We start from the raw sequence: 25340 nt of genomic DNA, 5'->3' as shown, positions 1-25340 counted from the left end.
GTGTGTTTCTCTCTCGTAAACTTGCTGCCAGGATCAGAATGTTGTTTACACAGGCAGAGGGAAATCAAGAGGCTGTAATGAGGCCTGTAATTGTCTTCATGTACGTTCGCCTTTTTTTGCTTACACCAGGAATAACGGGGACTGCGAAGTGGCTCCACAAGCCCGTCACCTCATAAATTGGCTAAATGAGTGGTGTTTTCTGCCAAGCTTTAGCACTTTTACTCATCAACAGCCCACAAATTGTGAGCAAACTACACTGCGAAGTCAATATGAATGAATTATTACTCATATCAATTTGTTTCTGCCGTTAGTCCGTAATGTAAACATTCTGAAAATAGGGCTTCAAAATCAGCACCATTAAATCAGTCCTATAAAATACATTCATTCATTTGTTTTCCTTCGGCTTAGTCCCTTGCTTATCAGGGGTCGCCACAGTGGAATGAACCACCAACAATTCCAGCATATGTTTTACGCAGCGGATGCCCTTCCAGCTGCAACCCAGTACTGGGAAACACCCATACAGACTCATTCACACTCATACACTACAGCCAATTTAATCAATCAATTCCCCTATAGCACATGTGAAACCGGAGCAGCCGGAGGAAACCCACGCCAACACGGGGAGAACATGCAAACTCCACACAGAAAAGCTAACTGGTCCAGCCGGGGTTTGAACCAGCAACCTTCTTGCTGTGAGGCCACAGTGCTAACCACTGAGCCACCATGGCAAAATATGCAGATAATAAATAATACTGATAATAATAATAACAACACATGCAAATTATCATGAATAAACTGAAAAAGCCCCCGAGGTGAAGAAGACATGGAGGCAGTGGTGTTTATATTTATGCAGAAAATAACTATATATATATATATATTGTTTTTTGTTTGTTTGTTTGTTTTAAGATTTCTTTTTGTCCTTTTTGCCTTTATTAAGTGGATAGGACAGTAATGAGACAGGAAGTGAAGTGGGAGAGATAGAGAGGGGGTAGGGATGAGAATTCGAACTCGGGACGCCCTGAAGTGCTATTGCCCATATGTCAGCGCGCTAACCAATAGGCTATTGCGCTGACAGAAAATAATAATTTTTGGAGCATTTTAATTCTTTATTGTTTTCATCTATAAAGATATTTGTGTATTGCTGTACATGCTGTGTGTATTAAGCAATGTGTACTCATTTGGACCTGCATAGGCTCATAACTAATGCGCTCTGCGCTGGACATTACAGCAGCTTTTAGTTGGTCAATGGTCTATTTCACTTCCTCAAAATAGCAACACACTAACAATGCGCCTTAACATACATCCTTTATAGACCAGCACACCCATGAGTCCACAAAGCTGCGCAAATGGATTTGCTGTTTAAACAACGTAATGCAAAATGTGAAATTTACTGTTGCGCTGGTCTGAAAATAGCAACAAATCACGGCAAACACATTTTGCACCTTATTGCGCCGAGTGTATGATATGTCCAAAATTTAATTCAATTCCCCTTTATTTGTATAGCGCTTTTACAATGTAGATTGTGTCAAAGCAGCTTCACATTGAAGATCATAGTAAATGTGAACAGTGTAGTTCAGTTTTCAGTGTTTAAGTTCAGTTCAGTTTAGCTCAGTTCAGTGTGGTTTAATAATCACTACTGAGAGTCCAAACACTGAAGAGCAAATCCAACGATGCGCAGCTCTACAGATCCCGAGCCATGCAAGCTAGTAGCGACAGCAGAGAGGGAAAAAACTTCACCAATGTGAAAGTGAAGAATTAAAAAACCTCGAGAGAATCAGACTCAGTTGGACACGACCATTTCACCACTGGCCAAACGTCTTGTGCAGAGCTGCAGTCAAGGCGCCGGATGCTGGAGAAGCTGGACATCAGCGAATGACTTCATCGCCACTAAAATGTATTTTCTATATAGTGTGAACTTAATCTAGACACACTACATTTAGCGTGCATTATCTGTACATTATACTTGAACAACTAAACCAATGCTTAGGTCTATTTAACTGATTATATTTTAATTACATCATCAATGCTGTAAAAGGAACCGTGTGAATCACGTGAAACTTTCACCGGTAGGCTGAAAAACACTAGCTGCATTTAACTTTTGATCTCAATCAATATTTCCTATCTTCTTTAGACTGAATGACGCCCCGGTAAGAGGCTTTGAGGAGGACGTGGGTAACAAGACCACTCTGCGTCTGTTTTATCCCGAATCCGCCTCCTATAATCCGGGTATCCACAATGACCCAGACACCCTGCTGGTCCTGGTTCCTTTCAAACAGCAGGATCTGCGCTGGCTCAAAGAGATCCTGTATGACGAGAAGAGGGTCAGTCTGCTTATTTTTTCATTATATCTCCATGCCAGGTTTCCCTTCGACTTCCCAGTAATCATGAGGCAATGTTTATTCAGGTTCAGAAGGGTTTCTGGAAGCCTCCTCCTCAGATTTGGCTTGGCCGGGCTAGTCAGATCCGTGTGCTGGACCCATATTTCCTTCGAATAACTGCCCGAAAGTTTCTCCAAATTCCCGTGCAGCTGCGCAAACAACAGGTGAGATCCTTACACACACATATATACACCGAGTTGGACCATAAAGACACATTAACAATCAGTTGTGAGCTGATTGTGTTTTCTGTAAAAACTGTATTTGCATGATGCAAAGCACAGACACAGAAAGAGACTAGATTGTAAACCATATTCAAATCACTGGCAACATCGTCTTCAGTAAGACCTCTGCTGCTGTCTAAAGGCTCATTCACACCAAGCATAATAACGATTAATGTAAATATATTAATAAATATGTTTGTATACACGCAGACGAACGATAATGATCTGTTTATTTTTAGATTATGCTTTTAATAGGGCCTTAAGTGTGCTGCTAGCGCTTCTGAACACACTATTGAACTGGTGACGTTCAATCAGTCTAATCAAACATTCAATTTAGCAATCGTAGTCAGTTCTGCAGCATCTTCAACACAAAGACACTGAAACTAGCACTGGATTCCTGCACTACTTTTATTTTTATACTTCAATTTGCCTGCATGACTTTCATGACTTCCATGTACACTAAAAAATGATTCATTGGATTGTAAGGGGTTGCAAACAATTTATAAAGGCTGAATTTAAACAAACTAATTTGATTAATGTTTAAAATTCCTTTGTTTAGTTATTAAGTGTTAAGTGTTTGCAACCAGTTAACTTAAAAATTTAGTCAGTTAATATTTTTTTGCATGATTTATGTGCATCATTTCCCATGGAATAACTGTTTCCTTTCAACAGTAGGTGTTACCTGTAAATAATCTTTTAAATGAAGGCTTAACACCAAGCAGTGTGTGTTTCTCCACAATGTCATCTGTATCTTTAAGTTGCGCTTTAATCTTCAGTGGATTCTCATTGGCTGTCTGTTTTGTTGTTCATCAGCTGTGAAAAATCATTCCTTAAGTGATCCCAATAATATAATTTCTCTTTATCTTTGTGAACTATGCTATTCTTTATCATTGTGAATGATTTTGGCAACTATATACAAATCGCTATCTTTATAGTTATCGCACTTTTGGTAAACAGGCCTTAAGACATTACAGTTTTTTTTCCAATTGCTTACTAAAATTGAAACTTGCCGCCAATTAACAAAATCTTAAATAAACATCAACTTTTACAATGTAACTGCAGAAGACTCGAGTTTTCAATATGAAATTATCAAAACTTTATAAAATTTCTTTAAAAAAATGTATAACCAAAATGCTAATGGTCTAATTTGATTCAACTCATTATGCTAAGCTAAGCAAAAATTCAGCCCGTCAGAACAAGAAATTGGCTGAATGGATTTAAAACATTTAGGGGGCAAAACACCAGCCTAGATTTGTGCAACTCTTACAATGTAAATGTAGAAGTCTTGAGCTTTAAATCTAAAAATTATTAAAACTTAGAATTTTTTAAAAGGAAATGCTAATGGTCTAATCTGATTTAATTCATTATGCTAAGCTAAGCTAAAAGTGAAGCTGCCAAAGCAAGAAATTAGCTGAATGGATTCAAAACACCTCAGGGGCAAACACCAGTCTAGATTTGCACAACTTACAGTGTAAGTGCAGAAAACTCGAGCTTTAATTAGGAAAATTATCAAAACTCTTTTTAGAATTTTTTTTTATGAAATGCTAATGGTCTAATCTGATTTAATTCATTATGCTAAGCTAAGCTAAAATTTAACCCGCCAGAACAAGAAATTGGCTAAATGGATTCAAAACCTTTTAGGAGCAAGCACCAGCCTACTTTTGCAAAACTCTTACTGCAGAAGACTCCAGCTTTAATTAGGAAAACTATCAAAACTCTTTTTAGAATGATTTAACCGAAATGCTAATGGTCTAATCTGATTCCATTCATTATGCTAAGCTAAGCTAGAACTCAACCTGCCAGATCAAGAAATTGGCTGAATAGATTCAAAGCATTTAAGGGGTAAAACACCAGCCTCACACTTTCAAAACAACACACACACACACTATGATTGGCAAAACACTAAACACACTTGTATATGCTCGACACAGATATTTATCATGTGTCGATGTTTTAATGCAATTTTCTTGCAACCTCAAATCAATGGCTTTCAAATAACCACACTCATGAGCCAATTGGTTAAACACAGCCACGACCAAGATACAAACGTACACAAACAAACACACACACAGACTGAGAGCTCAGAAGTTGTAACTACAGGATTACTGTTTATTGAAAAAAGAAAAAATCATTATTTCATCGTACATTTATTATTTATTATTATTTGATTATTATCATTATACTTCATTATTTATCATTATACATTTCTGTAGAGTCACTTTGTATCAATGTCATGCATCCTTTCTGAATAAAACGTCATTTACAAAATTCATTCATTCATTTTCCTTTGGCTTAGTCTCTATTTCAGAGGTCGCCACAGCGGAATGAACCGCCAACTATTCCAGCATATGTTTTACACAATGAATGCACTTCCAGTACTGGGAAACATTCACATTCACTTACACTCATACACTACAGTCAATTTAGTTCATCAATTCCTCTATAGCGCATCTGTTTGGACTGTGGGGGAAACCGGAGCACCCGGAGGAAACCCACACTAACACAGGCAGAACATACAAACTCCACACAGAAATGCCAATTGCCCCCAGCCGGGACTCGAACCAGCAACCTTCTTGCTGTGAGGTCACTTTGCTAACCACTGAGCCCAAAATAAAACAATTTAACCAAAAATACTTAATTTCCTAACAAAAATACACTGATCCCAAACATCTGAACTGTAATATTTGTCATTTTGTGCTAGATGTATTACTGTGAAGCGTCTGCTTCTGTGGTGTTTCCATCCACAGTGAGGGAAAAGGTTATGATCGTGATTATGATTAGAAGTGTGTGTGTTTATTTTGGGCTCATGATCTCTCATCCTGTTATAGACAGGAAACTGAAGTTCAGACAGTTTGCACTTCCTCCCCACCCAACTCTCCTCTTTCTATACAGCTGAAGTCATAATTGTTAGCCCTCCTTGTTCAAATATTTCCCAAGTGTTGTTGAACAGATTCAGGAATTTTTCACAGTATTTCCTCTAATATTGTTTCTTATGGAGAAAGTCTTATTTGTTTTATTTCGGCTAGAATAAAAGCAGTTTTTAATTTTTAATATAATTCCATAATTAAAGGTCAAAATTATTAGCCCCCTTAAGCAATATTTGGATTGTCTACAGAACAAACCACTGTTATACAATGCTAATTACCCTAACTTTACCCTAATTAACCTAGTTAAGCCTTTAAATGTCACTTTAAGCTGAATACTAGTGTCTTGAAGAATATCTAGTCTAATATTATGTGCTGTCATCATGGCAAGGATAAAAGAATCCAATTATTAGTATGAAAAGTGCATACAGACTTGCATTATCATAAATGTATATACAGTTAGGTCCATAAATATTTGGACATCGACACAATTCGAACATGTTTGGCTCTATACACCAACACAATGGATTTTAAATTAAATGAATAATATTTGCTTTAACTGCAGACTGCCAGCTTTAATTTGAGGGTATTTACACCCAAATCAGGTGAACAGTGTAGGAATTAAAACAATTTGCATATGTGCCTCCCACTTGTTAAGGGACCAAAAGTAATTGGACAATTGGCTTCTAAGCTGTTCCATGGCCAGGTGTGTGTTATTCCCCAATTATCCCAATTACAACGAGCCGATAAAAGGTCCAGAGTTCATTTCAAGTGTGCTATTTGCATTTGGAATCTGTTGCTGTCAACTCTCAAGATGAGATCCAAAGAGCTGTCACTATCAGTCAAGCAAGCCATCATTAGGCTGAAAAAACAAAACAAACGCATCAGAGAGATAGCAGAAACATTAAAATGGCCAAAACAACTGTTTGGAAAGAAATAACGCACCAGTGAGATCAACGACACCAAAAGACCCGGAAGACCACGGAAAACAACTGTGGTGGATGACTGAAGAATTCTTTCCCTGGTGAAGAAATCACCCTTCACAACATTTGGACAGATCAAGAACATTCTCCAGGAGGTAGGAGAATGTGTGTCAGAGTCGACAATCAAGAGATGACTACACCAGAGTGAATACAGAGGGTTCACCTCAAAAACAGGAAGGCCAGATTAGAGTTCTAAAAAAGCCTTCACAGTGCTGGAGCAACATCCTTTGGACAGGTGAGATCAAGGTCAACTTGTACCAGAGTGATGGGAAGAGAAGAGTATGGAAAAGGAAAGGAACTGCTCATGTTCTTAAGCAGTGAAGCATGGTGGTAGTGGTGACATAGCGTGGGCATGTATGGCTGTGAATGGAACTGGTTCTCATGTATTTATTGATGATGTGACTGCTGACAAAAGCAGCAGGATGAATTCTGAAGTGTTTCAGGAAATCTTTTCTGCTCATATTAAGACAAATACTTCAGAACTCATTGGACAGTGCTTCACAATGCAGATGGAGAATGACCCAAAGCATAGTGCAAAAGCAACCAAAGCGTTTTTGAAGGCAAAGAGGTGGAATGTTATGCAGTGGCCAAGTCAATCCCCTAATTTAAATCTGATTGAGCATGCATTTCACTTGCTGAAGACAAAAATTAAGGGCAAATTCCCCAAAAACAAGCAGGAACTGAAGACAGTTGCTGTAGAGGCCTGGCAGAGCATCACCAAGAATGAAACCCAGCGTCTGGTGATGTCTCTGCCCTCCAGATTTCAGGCTGTAATTGACTGCAAAGGATTTGCAACCAAGTATTAAAAAGTGAAAGTTTGATATATTATTATTATTATTAATTTGGAACCATAACAAGTGGGAGGCACAAATGCAAACTGTTGTAAGTCCTACAGTGTTCACCTGATTTGGATGTAAATACCCTCAAATTAAAGCTGGCAGTCTGCAGTTAAAGCACATCTTCATTTTTAAATCCATTGTGTTAGTGTATAGTGCCAAAAATGTTAGAATTGTGTCGATGTCCAAATATTTATGGACCTAACTGAATGCTGGAATAATTGGCTGTTCATTCCGCTGTGGCGACCCCTGATGAATCTGAGACTAAGCCGAGAAAAAATGAATGAATGCAGAAGAAGGACAAACTAGCTCTTAACCTTCTTACTTATAAGCGCATGTGGTCGACACTGAGGAATAAATGTCAGCCTTTGTGTCACCTTCAGAAGGAAGTGCTAGCAGAGACATTGCTTCTAAAATTAGATGGAGAGCAAGAAAACGGAAAATAGCTAGAGGAAATCATGAGACTAGTCTGTCTGTAGTTTACTTTTGAAACATTCATGGTTTAGTCAGGGGTCATGTGTACTGTTTTCAGGCCTGTAAACAAGTATACAGTTGAACTAGGCAGGTTAGGGTAATTATCAAGTCACTGTATAACAGTGGTTTGTTCTGAAGCCATTCGAAAAAAAAATATTGCTTAAGGGGGCTGATAATATTGACCTCAAAATGGAAAAAAAATGCTTTTATTCTAGCCGAAATAAAACAAATAATAAGAAAAAATATTATAGGAAATACTGTGAAAATTTCCTTAATCTGTTAAATATCACTTGAGAAATATTTGAAAAATAACAAATATTGCACTAATAATTTTGCACTCAACTGGATATGAAATAATAGAAATAGATTTCATTCATTCATTCATTTTCAATCATTTTCCGCCACAGCGGAATGAACCGCCAACTTATTCAACATATGTTTTACGCAGTGATGCCCTTCCAGCTACAACCCATCACTGGGAAAAAAATAATACATTTCATTATATTATAATTATTATTACATCAAATGTATTTATTATATATGTATATATTAATGTCATCAATTGAAAACAGTAAGTGCTTACTATATGTAAAACATTTTCTAATTACAAGTAATTGTCAAATATTAAAATGACTAAAATGTTTCTTATTGTTGGCAGTCTGTAAAATGACAAATGACTTTAAAATTGCACAAATCGCTTCAAATGAAATCTGTTTATTACTTCAATTAATATTGATTACAAATTAATACTTTTAATACTACTAATACTAATACTACTACCACCACTACTACTACTTATTTTATTATTCATTCATTCATTTTCTTTTTGGCTTAGTCCCTTTATTAATCCGGGGTCGCCACAGCGGAATGAACCGCCAACTTATCCAGCACATGTTTTACGCAGTGGATGCCCTTTCAGCTGCAACCCATCTCTGGGAAACATCCATACACACTCATTCACACTCATACACTACGGACAATTTAGCTTACCCAATTCACCTATAGCGCATGTCTTTGGACTGTGGGGGAAACCGGAGCACCCGGAGGAACCCACGCCAACACGAGAACATGCAAACTCCACACAGAAACGCCAACTGATCCAGCCGAGGCTCGAACCAGCGACCTTGCTGTGAGGAGACAGCACTACCTGCGCCACTGCGTTGCGCCCTATTTTATTATTATTGTTATTATTATTATTATTGTTATTATTATTATTACTAACTATTTTATTATTATTGTTATTATTATTATTTCTAACTATTTTATTATTATTGTTATTATTATTAATATTATTGCTGCTAATTATTTGATTATTATTGTTGTTATTATTACTATTGTTATTATTTTTATTTATTAATATTATTTGATATTTATTGTTGTTATTTTTACTATTATTATTATTATTATTATTATTATTATTATTATTAATAATAATATTATTATTATCAAATGAAACATAAAAAAGTGTAATTTAGGAAAAAAGGACATTACCCATTATATTTATTTACAACGACTCAGCTATGTCAACAGAAAGTTCAATAAATAAATAAAAAATGTAATTAAAACCAATTAATTAATAAAAAAAAAAAAATATATATATAAAAAAGAAAGAAAAAAAAAAAATATATATATATATATATATTTGAATGACAAATAAGTGATGCTAATGCTGACTTCGATTTAATGAACCTGAGGTTTTTACTGATCTGAGGTATTTGCAATAACTTTATATAATATTATATAATAATCACCCATATTTATGATGATTTTAATAGCTGCATTAATCCATACAGGTTTAGTTTATTGACAGAAAGTGTAAATAATGTGCATTTAAAGTACAATTTCAAACAAATAATCTATTCTATAAAGGTCTGAGAACATTGCATGAACACATTACATGACAACATGATCCTTTTATGTTATTTTATTTTAAAAAATAAAGGTTTAAATAGGAAGCTTTAAGGAAGAAACAAATATTTAATCAATAAATCAACGTAGATCCAGAGAAACTGAGCATTTTCAAATGAAATATCAATATTGGGAAATTAATTATGTGGTGTTTAATATTTACGATGTAACAATATAGGTTGTGCATGTTGTTACTTAATATTAACAGCCACATTTGCAAAGATATTTCAAAAGGCGAAGGAGAAGAAGAAGTGTGAAGTCTGTTGTAATGATGGATGTGAAAATGGGGATGCGGAAACACTCATGACTGCAAACACGAGACAAACACAGACAAACAAAAGACATTACAAAGTGAACATTTTCACAATTTCTGTTCATTTATAGAGAAAAAGCTTTATTGTGGTGTTTTGAGTGCAGTGTAGAGGTGTGTGTGTGTGTGTGTGTGTGTGTGTGTGTGTGTGTGTGTTCTCCACATTTTTACAGTAAAATGAATGATGTGCAGTTTAAAACCTCACAAACGAGCACAGTTTTGTGTTGTAGACGTATTTCCTGGTAAAACTTTGCTTGGCACACAGTGCTCAGCATAATTGAGTACACCCCATTTTAAAAATTAATATTTATATCCATTTCTCAGTGAATAAAGGCAATGAATTTTGGTGCATTTAAGCAAAACAGATATATTTAATAAAATAATATTTTAGTCACCAAACATATTTAGAAATTGACATTTGTGAGGAGTGTACTTATATTTGCTGAGCGCTGTATTAAGGAGCTCATTCTTTTCATAAATAATCAAATAAAGAAATTGTATATAATCATCTAAAGTTAAAAATGAATGTAAAAAGGTGAATTTATTCAATCAAAAAGTAAAGACAGCAATATTGTAAAAAAAGGTTTAAATTTTATATGAATATGTAATCAAATGTAATTTAATATGGTGATTAAAGCTTATTTTTATCAAACATTACATTCTAAACCAATGTGCTTCACATACATTGGAAATGCATTGGAAAAAGGATAATTCACACCAAAATCCCTCCACTCTCTCCACTTGTTTTAAACCCTATTTCTTCTATTGTACACATAATTATATATTTTTAAAATGTTAGCAGCCAGTATTCCATAGTATTATTTTTCTTCAATGGATATCAATGGCTACAATCAAAAATGTCTTATCTTAAAGATGTGAATTTTCATGTGTATCTCTTTAATGTTGTGTCGAGCTCCCCCTGCAGGAGAAACAGCGTTAAGCACACTTCACCGATGCGCTCTTCATTGATGAGAATTTAATTTGCAGTTAATTTAGATTTTTTTTATTAAATCTATAAATCTCAAAAAAAGTGTATGAAGGAACATTCTTTGTTAAACTAACTGTAAATCTTGTTCAGTGATCTTGCTATGAGTGAATAATTGGTCTACATTAAATAATCAATAATAAATCAAATATTGTCAGGAAATATTGTGGGAGGAAACCCAGGGGAAACCCACGTGAGCATGGGGGGAACGTGTAAACTCCGCACAGAAACATCAGCTGGCTTGGTAAAGACTAGAACCAGTGATGTTCTTGCTGTAAGGCAACAGTGCTAACCACTGGGCCACTGTGCAACCCATCTAGGAAAAGAGGAGGAGTAGGGCTGGAAGGGGGGATTCTTCAAACAAAATTGGCTGTCATGTGGAACCTAAGGTATTTATAGTGACTTAAGAATTGTCTGGTTGGTAAATCATAAGTTGAATAATGCGGGGCCGGCTGCAAGCAATCATAAGCACACGATCCTCTCGAAATTAGTTTATAAATAAACTTCACTTAACATCTAAAAATGAATGAAACTAAATCAGACCGGAAGTCTCGAGCCAAAAAGATTCAAATGGCTGCGCCCGCTCATACGTGAAGGATAAGGTCAATAATAAGCACTCAAATTCATCTGTTGTGCTGATTTATTTGGACCGCATATATTATAACACACCTATAGTAATATAAACAAATAGAAAACAAACCTTCCCACATTGAAAAAATACCAATTAATACAGGACGATTCAATTACAAATTCACCTGGGCCAGACTGTCAAACAAAGAAAGTTAGGTGGGCCAGTCATTTTAGCGGACAAATTTTAAAACTTACACAAACAAATTTATTGAATAAGGTTTATTTGTTGTTTGTCTTTTAACTTTGGTCAGTTTGCAGAGCAAATGGTGCATACAAAAAGAGCTGAATTAACAGAATCTGAGGTAGCCCCAGAGATGTCTAAAGTACTAGAAACCCAGACTTATAAAAGTACAAGTGCTCTATCAAAAAGTGACTTGAGTAGAAGTTGAAGTGCTCTTTTGGCTCGTTTCCACTGACTGGTACGGTACGGTTCAGTTTGGTACGGGTCACCTTTATCAGGCTTGCGTTTCCACTAACAAGGGTACCCTTTTGGTGGGCGTGGTGTATGACAGAAAGTTTCAGTCAACGTCATTCTCACTCGAGGAAATGTCTACAATAAAACTGTAGGAGTCGCTCACATATCATATGAGAAGCACTTCTCACAAAACAGATGCTTCATACACAAAAATACTTGTGTAGAAATGTTTATTACTAACTGCAGATCAATGACAGTGCGAAATAGCCTACTGTAACGCCTGTAATTATATAAAATAAATAAATAAATGAACATATATAAACAAATACAGCCCTCGATATAAACACATACAATCTCCGATATGTTATCAACTACAGAAGAACTACATATAGCAGACATTTTGTTGGTATTTAGGTTCAAAACAACACAAAATTTAGCCTACAGTCAGTGTAAACCTCTTATCTGTGTATGTAAGCTTCAGCAGCACATGTAGCCTCTGTTAGAGAGTAATTCCATCATTCCCGGTTCATATTAGTCCAAAAGATGAAGATAATAAGTTAGTTAATCATGGCAGTTTGTTCATGTTTGCTGAAAAATAATGTTCTCTTTTTTCCGGCTTCTCCTTTGTTTCCTCACGCTTCACTCTCGCGTTTGTCAGTGTCTGACAGGATCGGGTTTCAAAAGCACGTCAATAATCAAGCGCAGGTTATTATCATCAGCTCAAGAAGTTTGTTATTTCAGATATAATGTTAGACGCGCGCGAGCGCTAGCAAGAAAGCGAAACCGCTCGCGCCTCAGACTGGCTCGTAAAAAACTACGGGGCACAGGGTAAATCTGCTCCATGGCTTTGTGGCTGTTCATCAAGACGACGACAAGGTTTGTTTGAGCCCAGATTGACGATGGCTCGTTATTATATGTATTTATAATTCTGCTGTAATCTCTCGGCTGTGCGTGTATTTTAAACATGGAGGGTTTTTTGTTTTCATTCTGGCTTGTTGCGTAAGCGAATGACGTATCTCTGTAAACCAATAGCGTTCAGCTGCGCTTCTAGCTCCGCCTTTTGGTACCCTTTCTTGTGTTTGGTACCCTTTCGAAAGGGTGCCGAAAAAGTGGTACGGTACGGTGCAGTATGCCTTTTGGCAGTGGAAACGGCTATAAAAGCCTACCAAACCGAACCGTACCGTACCACTCAATGGAAACGGGCCTTTTAAGCACCATACTTAAGTGGAAGTGCTAAAGTATTCAACATTTTTTGTACATAAGTACTGCAAGTAGTTTATTCTAAAATGTACTACTCAAATACTGAAAGTAAAAGTACAAGTATTGTGGTATTAAAGAAAACAGTCAAAAGACATTGTTTTGTTTGTTTTAAATATCATTTTTGGGGCACGTGACCAAGCAGAATGAAAAGAACCATGGTTTACGATTTATTATATATATATATAATTATATTAAATAGCAATTTATAAATAATATGTATTAATTTATTATCTATGGACGGAACCACAGGCTGGGCCACTCGGAGGTTGATTCTGGGCCGCATGTGGCCTGCGGGCTGCCAATTGAATAGCTCTGAATTAATAGTACTGTAAATATTTCTGAACCATAATATAGCAAGTCATAACACAACTATAGTAATATAAGCAAATATAAAAATATAATGAACAACTTCTCTGTTGTTGTCTGTCCATCAGAAACCTGTCCATCCCACCACTGGTCTTCTGGCAGTGTTTGTGGCTCTGAATTACTGTGATGTTGTACACGTGGCAGGATTCGGGTATCCAGCAACCAGAAACCAGAATCAACCCATCCATTATTATGGACAACAAACCATGAAGTCCATGAAGGTTGGTTTTCATCAGCAGCTGATCTGTGTTTATGTGTCATGTGTTTAAATTGACCATGGATTATTAGAAAATAATGCACATGTGGTCAGTGTTGGGGAAAGTGACTTTAGAATGTAATGCATTACAATATTGGGTTACTTTCCAAAAAAGTTACCAGTCGCATTACTTGGTTACCTTTTATGGTAAGTACAGTAATGCATTACATTACTTTTGAGTTACTTTTCCTTACCTGGCTGAGGCTTAATCACTTTCAGAACTTGTGGAGGGTTTTATTTGCTTCTGTATTCAACAACACACTGAATAACCTTCATTTTCCATTTAAAATACATATAAAAATAATATACATACAGATTACACATACATATATACTGATTACTTTCTTTTGTGATTTCAGAATTCCTACCACGATCTGAATCAAGAAGCTCAAATTCTCCACAGGCTTGAAGAGCAGGGAGTGATTTTATATCTGCATCCTCACTCCTGACACACGTCCAGGTTCAGCTGTATGAAGAGACATGAAGCGTGTAAATCCAGCACTACAGACAGTAGCGCCCTCTACAGACCAAACACCACGCTGCAGAGCTGCTGACTGATTCTGATTCTATGTGCTTTACACAATTATGCCAGACCCAGTGGTGGTTCTCAGGGGGTCCAGGGGGGTCTCAGGGGTTCAGCGTCTACAAGCTTGGGCTCCTAAATTTGGATCGTGGAATAATGGAGCCAGGGATGTTCAATCCTGCAAGATTAACATGTTCAGAAACACAAGCCCAATGTTATTAGATTTATTATAATCAGGTTGAACTATTATCAATTATGCATTATCAATAATTGTTCCAAAAACACAATATGTATCCAGTTGAAGTCAGAATTATTTGCACTCCTGTGCATTTCTTTTTTAAATATTTCCCAAATGATGTTTTACAGATTCAGGAATTTTCACAGTATTTCCTATAATATTTTTTCTGCTGGAGAAAGTCTGATTCGTTTTATTTCGAGTAGAATAAAAGCAGATTTTAATTGTTTTAAAGCCATTTTAAGGTCAATATCATTAGCCCCCTTCAGCAATATTAGTTTTGATTGTCTCCAGAATAAACTACTGTTATACAATGACCTGCCTAATTACCCTAACTTTACCCTAATTAACCTAGTTAAGCCTTTAAATGTCACTTTAAGCTGAATACTGGTATTTAGGTATCCATTGTGGCAATGAATAAAAAAATCTATAGTTATTAGAAATGATCATAAATTAAAAATAAAATCTTCTCTCTGTTAAACAGCACTTTGATAAATATGTAAAATAAATATTTCATATGTCACAGGAGGACTAATAATTCTTGTTCTCCATTTTTTATTTGATTTGATTTGATTTGATTTCTTTTCCCAGTATTGGGTTGCTGCTGGAAGGGCATCCGCAGTGTAAAACATATGCTGGATTAGTTGGCGGTTCATTCCGCTGTGGCGACCCCTGATTAATAAAGGGACTAAGCCCAATCCCAATTCTACCCCTTAGCCCTTCCCTTTACCCCTACACCTCGTTTTGCGCTTTCCCGTGAAGGGGTAGTGGTGTCCCAATTCTCTTTAGTTTGAAGGCGTAGGGCTAAGGTGAAGGGATGAATGAAGGAATGAAGATTTTTCAGGACCACACTCGAAACCAAGGGGTAAGAAAATTTCCCAGAATACACCAGCCAAAACGACAGAATAGTGTCACCCGGAAGTAAGGAGATCCACAAATTAGTATTTTTTTTGTCATCAACAAACAAGCACATGTTTTACTATATTCATAATCGTGTTCATGTTTTACCGTCCTGCTTTAAAAAAAAAACACTAAAATAAATACAGCTAAATTTGGCGATCTATAATCCATATTAATAACTCCTGTACAGCAGTCCCACAACATTCTGACACTCAATGACACTCGAATCCCCTGTCAGAAAAGTCTAGTGGCTGGGAATGAGCTGTTTACACTGTCTGCTATAATGTTAAGGTTGTTTTCGTGTGTTTATATAGATAAATAAATAAGTGTAAATATACAGTACAGTTACGATCTTATTGCCACATTATATCGTCATGATAACATATTATATGCCTTCAGTGATTTCCTGAAGATAAATACCAAAGAATAACACAACTGGAATAACTACAGCAGTCGCCATCATCTGATCTCATATGAAGCAAGAGATCTGCGATGACATATGATGACATGTGCTGGTGTTGTAGTGCTGTCCCATTTCTTAGGGGTACATTTTAAAGCCCTTCCCCTTCACCCTCTGTTTTAAGGGTCAAGGGGAAGGGGTAGGGGTACAAAAATAGAACTAGGATTGGGCCTAAGCTGAAAAGAAAATGAATTCATTTCATTAATCCAGAGGGAAATTGATTTGTCCAAGTGACACACTCACATCACATAAAATAGGGAGAAAGTGATGTTTGATGCCGTAGGACTGTGAAGAGTGTCATAAAATGCACTAAAAACAACAACAAACAGCAACAAGAGATGCAAATAAATAAAATAGCTTGTCACATTTTGTAAAAAAAAATTATGCCAAAAATCTGCAACTTACTACTTTTTGAAAATAACATATATATATATATATATATATATATATATATATATATATATATATATATATATATATATATATATATATATATATATATATATATATACATATATATATATATATATATATATATATATATATATATATATATACATACACACAGCATGCCTACTAATGTTAAATATGAGACAATCATGATAATGGACACTTTGCAGAGGAAGAAGCTTTTAAAATAACAGATTTTATTGATAATAATAATAATAATTCATAAATTTTCCTTCAGATTAGTTCCTTATTTATCAGAGGTCTCCACAGCGGAATGAACCGCTAACTATTCCAGCAAATATTTTATGCAATGGATTACCTTCCAACTGCAACCCAGTACTGAGAAACAAACATACACTGTCATATTCACACACACTACAGCTAATTTAGTTCATCCAATTCCCCTATAGCGAATGTGTTTGGACTGTGGGGGAAACCGGAGCACCCAGAGGAAACCCACACCAACACTGGGAGAACATGCAAACTCCACTCTGAAATGCTAACTGACCCAGCCGGGGCTCGAACCAGCTTCTTGCTGTGAGGCCAAGGTGCTAACCCCTGAGCCACTGTGTCACCCCATAATAATAATAACAACGCAACTTGTACTAGCTTAATAAATGTTCACTTATTATAAGTGCTTTAACAGGATTAATGAATTATGTCGAATATTAAATGTATTAATTGTGAATGTAGTATGAGATGAATGTTAAAGTGTGGCCCCTAAAAGCAAGAGCTCCCCCTGTCTGACCCTCCAGTTACTGTGGGCCAGAACCGCCACTAGTCAAACCGCAAGTATTTATAATGAATGATCCGTTTTTCATTTATTAATTTGTTTATTTGTTTGTTTCCGTTTGGGAACGTTTTTTTTAATGCCACTGCAGGATTTTGTGAACTTCTCAAGTATTTAATAAAATGAAAAGGTGTATGTGTCTTGCTGTTTGTTGCCTTACATACCCTGGGGTCTGATTATTTTAGAGAAAATGCAGATTTGGGGTTTTATTTCCTTCACCAGATGCTTCTCCTTGGAAATAAAGGCCTATAGTGATCTTACATTTGTTCGAATATATACAGTAAGACAATAAAAGTCAAACACATAACTATAAATATTTGATCTAGATCCGGGGTGGCCAATCTTTTTCCTAAAAAGGGCCAAAAACCAAACTCGATTGAGGGCTGTGGGCCGAATATATACCAAAACATATTACAGCGTCTGCGCCAATAGCCTTGTTGTTAGTGCATCGACACGTAGCACCAAGGTGCTCACGGCGACCCGAGTTCGATTCCTGACTCGAGGTCTTTTGCCGATCCTTCCCCATACTTTCCTGTCAGTAAAGTCTCCACTGTCCTATCCCAATAAAGGTGAAAACCCCTAAAGAATTATAAAAAAAAAAAAGCATATTACAGTAAATGTGGCTAGGGCAACTTCCTAATTTACTTGGTAATATTTAAACAAAAAAATGTTGCTTTAAATCATATTAACTTCCCATTTAACTAACTTATTACTGTTAAAAACAACAGAATACACTAGTCGAGCTGCTCCTGCTTTCAGCTTGATTTGCTCGCAGATGACTTGTGCATTGTCCTCTATCTGTCAAGTGACTGTATTTTACATTCTTTACAAGTCGGATTCATTTACAGTATTAAATTGAATCCTAATTTCAGTTATTTTGTTGCTTAGCAATAAAACAAATAAACAACAGCTTACGTTAAACTGACGATCTCCATCAAAGGCATTCACTCCAACCCTTCCCATCATTCTCCCTCTCTTTTCAGAAAGAATGGTGGGCCAAATCCAAGGTTACCATGGGCCAACTTTGGCCTACGGGCCCTACTTTGGGGAACTATATTATATATATATATTGGGAATTATATATATATATATATATATTTTTTTTTAAATAAATTATATATATATATATATATATATATATATATATATATATATATATATATATATATATATATATATATATATAATTTATAAAAAAAAAAATATATATATATATATATATATATATATATATATTAAATACATTTTGAATAAACAAATAAATATATATTTATTTACATAATTTTAAATAAATACTTTTAAAACAATATTTAAATTCTAACTATTTAAATACATTTAAATAATATTAATTTAAATGTAAAAATAATTAAATGCATTTAAGTAATATTTAAATAATGAATAAATATATATAAAAAATAAATATAATAAATAATAACATGCATACAGTAAAAATAAAACAAATAGTTCCATTAGCAAAGAGTCCAGGGATACAAATACATCAATATCATATCAATTTTTAAGCATTTTATGTTCAGTTTTAAACTTAGATAATGTTTTTAGTTATTTTTTTGTGAAAGAAAGAGTTCAGTAAGCAAAAAATACCTTTGTGGATAAAATGCTTGACTTATAAAAGAACAATATTAATGTAAAAAAGAAGAAATCAATCCCTGAGTTGTTTAGAGCTCATATTTAATATCTACAATTTCTCAGATAATCAAATATGCGCTATAATCAAAAGACACAAGGGGATTTGCTATGGCACAGTAAACTCTCTATATTAGATTTACAGAATCTATAGAGCATTTTGATATTAAATTGAACACTTAAGGACTCACTATACAATAATAGATATCAGCTAGAGAAGTTACAGTCAGTTACTTCAACGTGAACTGAATATATTTCAAACTAACTTGCTCTAGATTGGATTTTCCTGTGAAATGTTTACTGCAGTTCCTCACACTGCCTGAAGAGGGCGACAGATTCCCGCGCTTCAGTTTACATCATCATCATCAGATTTGTTTTCATTTTTCACTCTTATGATGTTGAGTCAGTTTTCATCTGCGTGAGTCTGCAGTCAGAGGGTTTACAAACTGACAATCAGGGTGTCTTAAAATGTCTTAAATTGACTGAACTATCGTGTTGTAGGTCTTAAATCATTTCTAACTAGTGTTAATTTTCTTTGTTCTGGTAATTTACCCAAATTGGGTCAATCACCAACAATACATCTCAATTAAACTTTTACCAAGCGATTTATTTAGTAACTCTATTTACCAATATATTTTAATTATTATCCTTACAATAACATTTGCTTAAAAGTTCTTCTGTTTGTATGTATAGTTGAGATACTGACCTTGACAGACTGTGGTGCATACATTTAGTTAATATAGTTTCTAAATCAAGTACATTTTTTAAAGTTATGTTGTGTATACTACTAAAGTTTGCTTGTTTTGACACATTATTTAAATAAATATGTGGCTAAACAATATCTAAATTAGTACATGGCAAGTAAAAGGCAAGTAAAAATCTTTCCACTGACACAACTGGAACATTAGCATCCTTAGCATTTAGCATTATATATGTCTGAAATTTCTTAAAACATCTTAAAATGTCTTAAGTTTGACTTGGTGAAACTTTTAAACCTCACACAATTGTACACAAGTGCTTAGGGTGTTTGGCCATACACAATAAATGCACTATAATAATGCACATTACATTACATTAGTACACCTGACAGAAGTGGCCTATCCAAGTTTTAGGAACAGCAAATAATAACTCGTCTTCTAGTTGATGATTTGGTATCAGAAGTGGCTTATATGAAAGGCAAAGGCCTCTAGATTACGCTTATTTGAGCACAATAAAATATGATCATGCCTTGATTATTAATGATTTCATTAGGACAGTAAGGTCTGACTCTGCTTAGACTAAAGTCTCATCACTGAACCTTCAATAATGTCCAGTATAGAATATGTGGTCATGCTGCAGTGGAAACAGAATGAATATTGTGTCTGACTCCATCATGAGCTTGGAGGACTGCATCCATACATCTCTGCAATGACTCAAATCACTGATTAATAAAGTCATCTGGAATGGTGAAGAAAGCGTCTTGCAGGACTCCCAGAGTTCATCAAGACTCTTTGTGTTCATCTTTAACGCCTCCTCCTTCATCTTACCCCAGACATGCTCAATAATGTTCAACTCTGGTGACTGGGCTGGCCAATCCTGGAGCACCTTGACCTTCTTTGCTTTCAGGAGCTTTGATGTGGAGTCTGAAGTATGAGAAGGAGCGCTATCCTGCTGGAGAATTTGCCCTCTCCTGTGGTTTGTAATGTAATGGGCAGCACAAATGTCTTGATACCTCAGGCTGTTGATGTTGATCATCCACTCTGCAGATCTCTCGCACACCCCCATACTGAATGGAACCCCAAACCATGATTTCTCCTTCACCAAACTTGACTGATTTCTATGAGAATTTGTGTCCATGCTGGTTCCAGTAGGTCTTCTGCAGTATTTGTGATGATTGGGATGAATTCAGCAGAGGATTCATCAGAAAAATCCACCTTCTGACACTTGTCCAAATGATCAACTAGAAGTCAAGTTATTATTTGTTGCTCTTGTCAGGTAGTAGTCAATATTTTAAGTCTTTTTTGAGACAACCTTTTTGATCCACATCAAATGTTGACTACTATAGTAATGTAATATGCAGTTATATAGCACATTTATTGTCTGTTCAACTTGTAAATGTAAATAGAAATGATCTTATTGGAAGCCCAGGAGGCATGGTGTTGTGACGTGGGCATCACTAGGCCATTTCTTAGCATTTCCACTCAGTTCCCCTAAAGATTACCTCTCGGTTGTGTCCAAACGGGATACTATATCACCTTCTGACTGAAGGGCACTTCAGAGTAAAAACAATCATGGCCGCCGTATTGAAGTGTCGTTCCAAAATGAAGTGCTCAAAACTGGCCACTTTGAAGGGCCCTTCGGAATGAAGGGTACAACTGATGGACACTTCAGGCACCCATGATCCTTTGCACGGGACATTGTTTGGTGTCACAGAATCACAACTAAAGCTTTGGAGATTGACTTTATTCATTCATTCATTTTCCTTTGGCTTAGTTCCTTTATTAATCAGGGGTCGCCACAGCGGAATGAACCGCCAACTTATTCAGCATATGTTTTACACAGAGGATGCCCTTCCAGCTGTAACCCAGCACTGGGAACCACCCATACACACTCATTCTCACACACACTCATACACTACGGCCAATTTAGTTTTATCAATCCCCCTATAGCGCATGTGTTTGGACTCTGGGGGAAACCAGAGCACCCAGAGGAAACCCTCGGCAACACGGGGAGAACATGCAAACACAGAAATGCCAACTGACCCAGCCGGGACTCGAACCAGCGACCTTCTTGCTGTGACAGTGCAAACCACTGAGCCACTGTGTTGCCTGAGTTTGACTTTACCTATATGTATTATTCAATATAGACAGTGCGAATGTGTTGTTACAGAGCAATGCATTCTGGGAAATTGGGAAAATGAATGCCGGAGTAAACTATTATGGTATTTCTGTTGCAATTTGCATTAGTTTACATTGTGATTGTGTCCGAAAACATGGTGAAACACAATAACTCGCCATAGATTCCCATTCTTTATAGTATTCAATTTATTTCTATAGGCTACTACTGACTGTAATGTTTATGCGAGTGAGAACAATGTCAGATTTACTGTCCCGCACATACATGCTGCATTAAACACAACTCAAATAAGCGACAATTGTTTTTAAATGTAATTTGTTGCAAAGGTTAATACAAAGTGTAGCTTTATAAATGTACATATCTTTTTACATATACTGTTGAAGTCAGAATTATTAGCTGTTTTTTTTAGCCCTTGTTTAGAATTATTAGCCCTGTTTATTTTTTCCCTAATCTCTGTTTTCAACACATTTCTAATCATAATAGTTTTAATAACTCATCTCTAATAACTGATTTATTTTCTCTTTGCCATGATGACAGTAAATAATATTAGACTAGATATTCTTCAAGACACTTCTATACAGCTTAAAGTGACATTTAAAGGCTTAACTAGGTTAATTAGGTTAACTAGGCAGGTTAGGGTAATTAGGCAACTTATTGTATAACGATGGTTTGTTCTGAAGAGTATAGAAAAATATATATATAGCTTAATGAGGCTAATAATAACTTAAAATGGTTCATAAAAAATTAAAAACCAAAATAAAGCAAATAAAACAAATAAGACTTTCTCCAGAAGAAAAAATATTATCAGACATACTGTGAAAATTTCCTTGCTCTGTTAAACATCATTTGGGAAATATTTATAAAAATATGATAAAATAAAAAAAGGTGGGGGTGGGGGAGTTGGGGGTAATAATTCTGATTTTAACTGTATATAATTTTTTAAAGGATTTAAGTTGCTGATGACCTATAAACCATCACCATCTTGTGAAAAGCGTCCATATTGACCTTATTCTTCAACGCGGAAGTGTGCACGTTTTTGCGATTGTTTTTGAACTTCCGATTCAGTTGCCTATGGGAGAAATGACTAGGAATAATAAACGGTAAAGAACGGTCAAACTACTTACTCTACAAACAAGTGTTTGCATTAGAATACAGACAAAGTAGGATAATATAATAAGAAAATATCAGTTTGCAACACCAAGCAGCAAAACGAGCTGTTTTTAACGTTTACAAATGAATGGAAGTGAATGAGACCGGAAGTTTCGAGCCAGAATGATTCAAATGGCTGCGCCCACTCGTACGCGGAGAATGAGGTGATTGTTATGCCCAGCTTCCAAATTTGTTTAGATAGTGTTTTATTTCACACTTTTACATACAATATGTCATTCTACATCAAGTAGGATCAATCTATTACATTTGTTGGCAAAGTTTAGTACACATAAAAGCAAGTACAGTGATTATAAGCCATTATTGATCATTTTGAAATCAGAAATTTGTAAATTGTTGTTAATTTAAAGTGTACAATAATTAAAAAATACAATGGTCCTTCATCCTTTCAAAGACGTCACTCCTGTGTTAGGCCATAAGCGGATGTGTCCTTCCGAATGAAATTTGGTGTCTTCCCCTTTAAATGTCTCTTTAAACTCCCGCCATGTTTCAGCGCGTTCTTCAATAAACAAACCGTGACGGTGCAGAAATGGAGGTCAAGGTGTGTGTTGTCTGCATCTTCATGCTGTTATTTTATCAGTACATACAGTTTACAAAATGTCATAAGGGAGCAATCGATTTTCCATCTACTGTGAAGTTTTCTCCGTCGAAAATGTAGGTCTCGTTAAATTAAAACACGTTTTTTTTATGCTAGTATCAGTTTTAAGGATATTTAGAAGCTAATGTGCTCCTAAAACAGTGACAAAATCCGAGTTTAGAAGATATAAAACCGATATAAACATCTAAAACTCGCAGTTCGTCACTTCCGCCTAAATAGATCAACGATTTCTCATCAAATCTTCACCAGTTCATATTGCTTTTGCAAGGTTAATGTGAGTTGTAATTTGCACATTGTTATTTTGTAAACCAAAAACTAGTAAAACAAGTCGTTAGAATTTAGTATTTGACTACTGTGAATTTTCTTATACTTACTGGGAACTTTACTTAACAAACCGAGGTTTCTTTAAAAAATACCAACTCTTAAAGACTTCTTATGCGAAATAGAACAATTAACTCATTTAGATTAATCGCTAATAAGAAATGTGCTTCTTTCTTGGGAAAATATGAGATCTTTCATGCTACTTAAATTATATATTAATTTTATCTTTGTTTAAAAATTTTAGTTTTACTATACAGTTTTTCTATTGCATTATTATTATTTTATGTATTTAAGTTTTTGGTTTATTATAATTTAAAGAGATCAATATATTTTAAAGTTTAACAATTTAAAAAAGTGATATATTTTATATTAGCAACATGAATCTGAAAACATGAACTTCAGGAAGTGCAGACTTCAGTATACACTCACCGGCCACTTTATTAGGTACACCTGTCTAACTGTTAACGCAAATTTCTAATCAGCCAATCACATGGCAGCAGCTCAATGCATTTAGGCAAGTTAATATGGCCAAGACGATCTGCTGCAGTTCAATCCGAGCATCAGAATTGGGCATAAAGAGGATTTACGTGACTTTGAACATGGCATGGTTGTTGGTCGCGACTTACAGTTTGAAAACGCTTGCAATAGAGCACCTTTGGGATGTGGTGGAATGGGAGATTGGCATCATGGATGTGCAGCCGACAAATCTGCAGCAACTGCGAGATGCTATCATGTCTATATGGAGCAAAATCTCTGAGGAATATTTCCAGTAGCTTGTTAAATCTATGCTACGAAGGATTAAGGCAGTTCTGAAGGTAAAAGCGGGGTCCAACCCGATACAAGTAAGGTGTACCTAATAAAGTGGCCGGTGAGTTTATACACTATGCAATAAATAGGTGACCCTTTTTAAAAGGATTCTTTTTTTTATTTGTATGAAGCAACTTTGTAAACATTCAGGCTATTGAGGTGTGTATTTTTGTCGTCAACCAAACTTTTTGTTTCCAAGTCTCTCTGTATTCCCCATCCTTTTGTTTCTATGTCCGTGCAGACTGAAAGTACATGTGCAATTTGTGTCTATAGAGTTGAGCGGCCGCGTGTGAAGTAGTTTTGGGGCAAACAGAGTAGCTGAAGTGCATCAGTGGCTCTTCTTCAGCGAGCGGATGGAGAGTCTGAAGAGCCACGCTTTCATCAGCCCTGCAGAATCGGGATACATCGCTCTGTCATTCCTGATTGGTCATCCTAGTGTGAGTTACGCAACACACACACTCTTACATAATCGAAGAATATCTGTTTATATGACAACCCAAAACAAGGCCAGCGCAATTTATTAAAGGGACACCTTTTTCAACATGTGGGTGTACGTGTGAGTGTGTTTGTGTGTGTGTTTTTATATCCCGGTGGGGACTTAAACCTGAATACACACAGACTCATGGGGACTTGAGTCACTCTTGGGACCAAAGTTGAGGTCTCCATGGGTAAACATGCTTATAAACCATACAGAATGAAGTATTTTGAACATGTAAAACTTCAG

General features: G+C 35.7%; 1 protein-coding gene across 1 annotated transcript in view; it reads left to right on the top strand.

The window, feature by feature from the left end:
• Positions 1-16421, top strand: part of st3gal4 (ST3 beta-galactoside alpha-2,3-sialyltransferase 4) — a 60302-nt gene extending 43881 nt beyond the window's left edge. Inside the window, exons 8-11 of the mRNA XM_056478837.1 lie at positions 2132-2321; positions 2405-2542; positions 13699-13851; positions 14246-16421. Of these exons, the coding sequence (XP_056334812.1) occupies positions 2132-2321; positions 2405-2542; positions 13699-13851; positions 14246-14335 (571 nt within the window). The 3' untranslated portion in view covers positions 14336-16421. The remainder of the gene's footprint in view (positions 1-2131; positions 2322-2404; positions 2543-13698; positions 13852-14245) is intronic.
• The last annotated feature ends 8919 nt before the right edge of the window (positions 16422-25340 follow it).

The sequence above is a fragment of the Danio aesculapii genome, chromosome 18, assembly GCF_903798145.1.
Source record: "Danio aesculapii chromosome 18, fDanAes4.1, whole genome shotgun sequence".
NCBI classification, from domain to species: Eukaryota; Metazoa; Chordata; class Actinopteri; order Cypriniformes; family Danionidae; genus Danio; species Danio aesculapii.
Note: the sequence above shows the minus strand (reverse complement) of the source record. Positions and strands in the feature narration are given on the sequence as shown.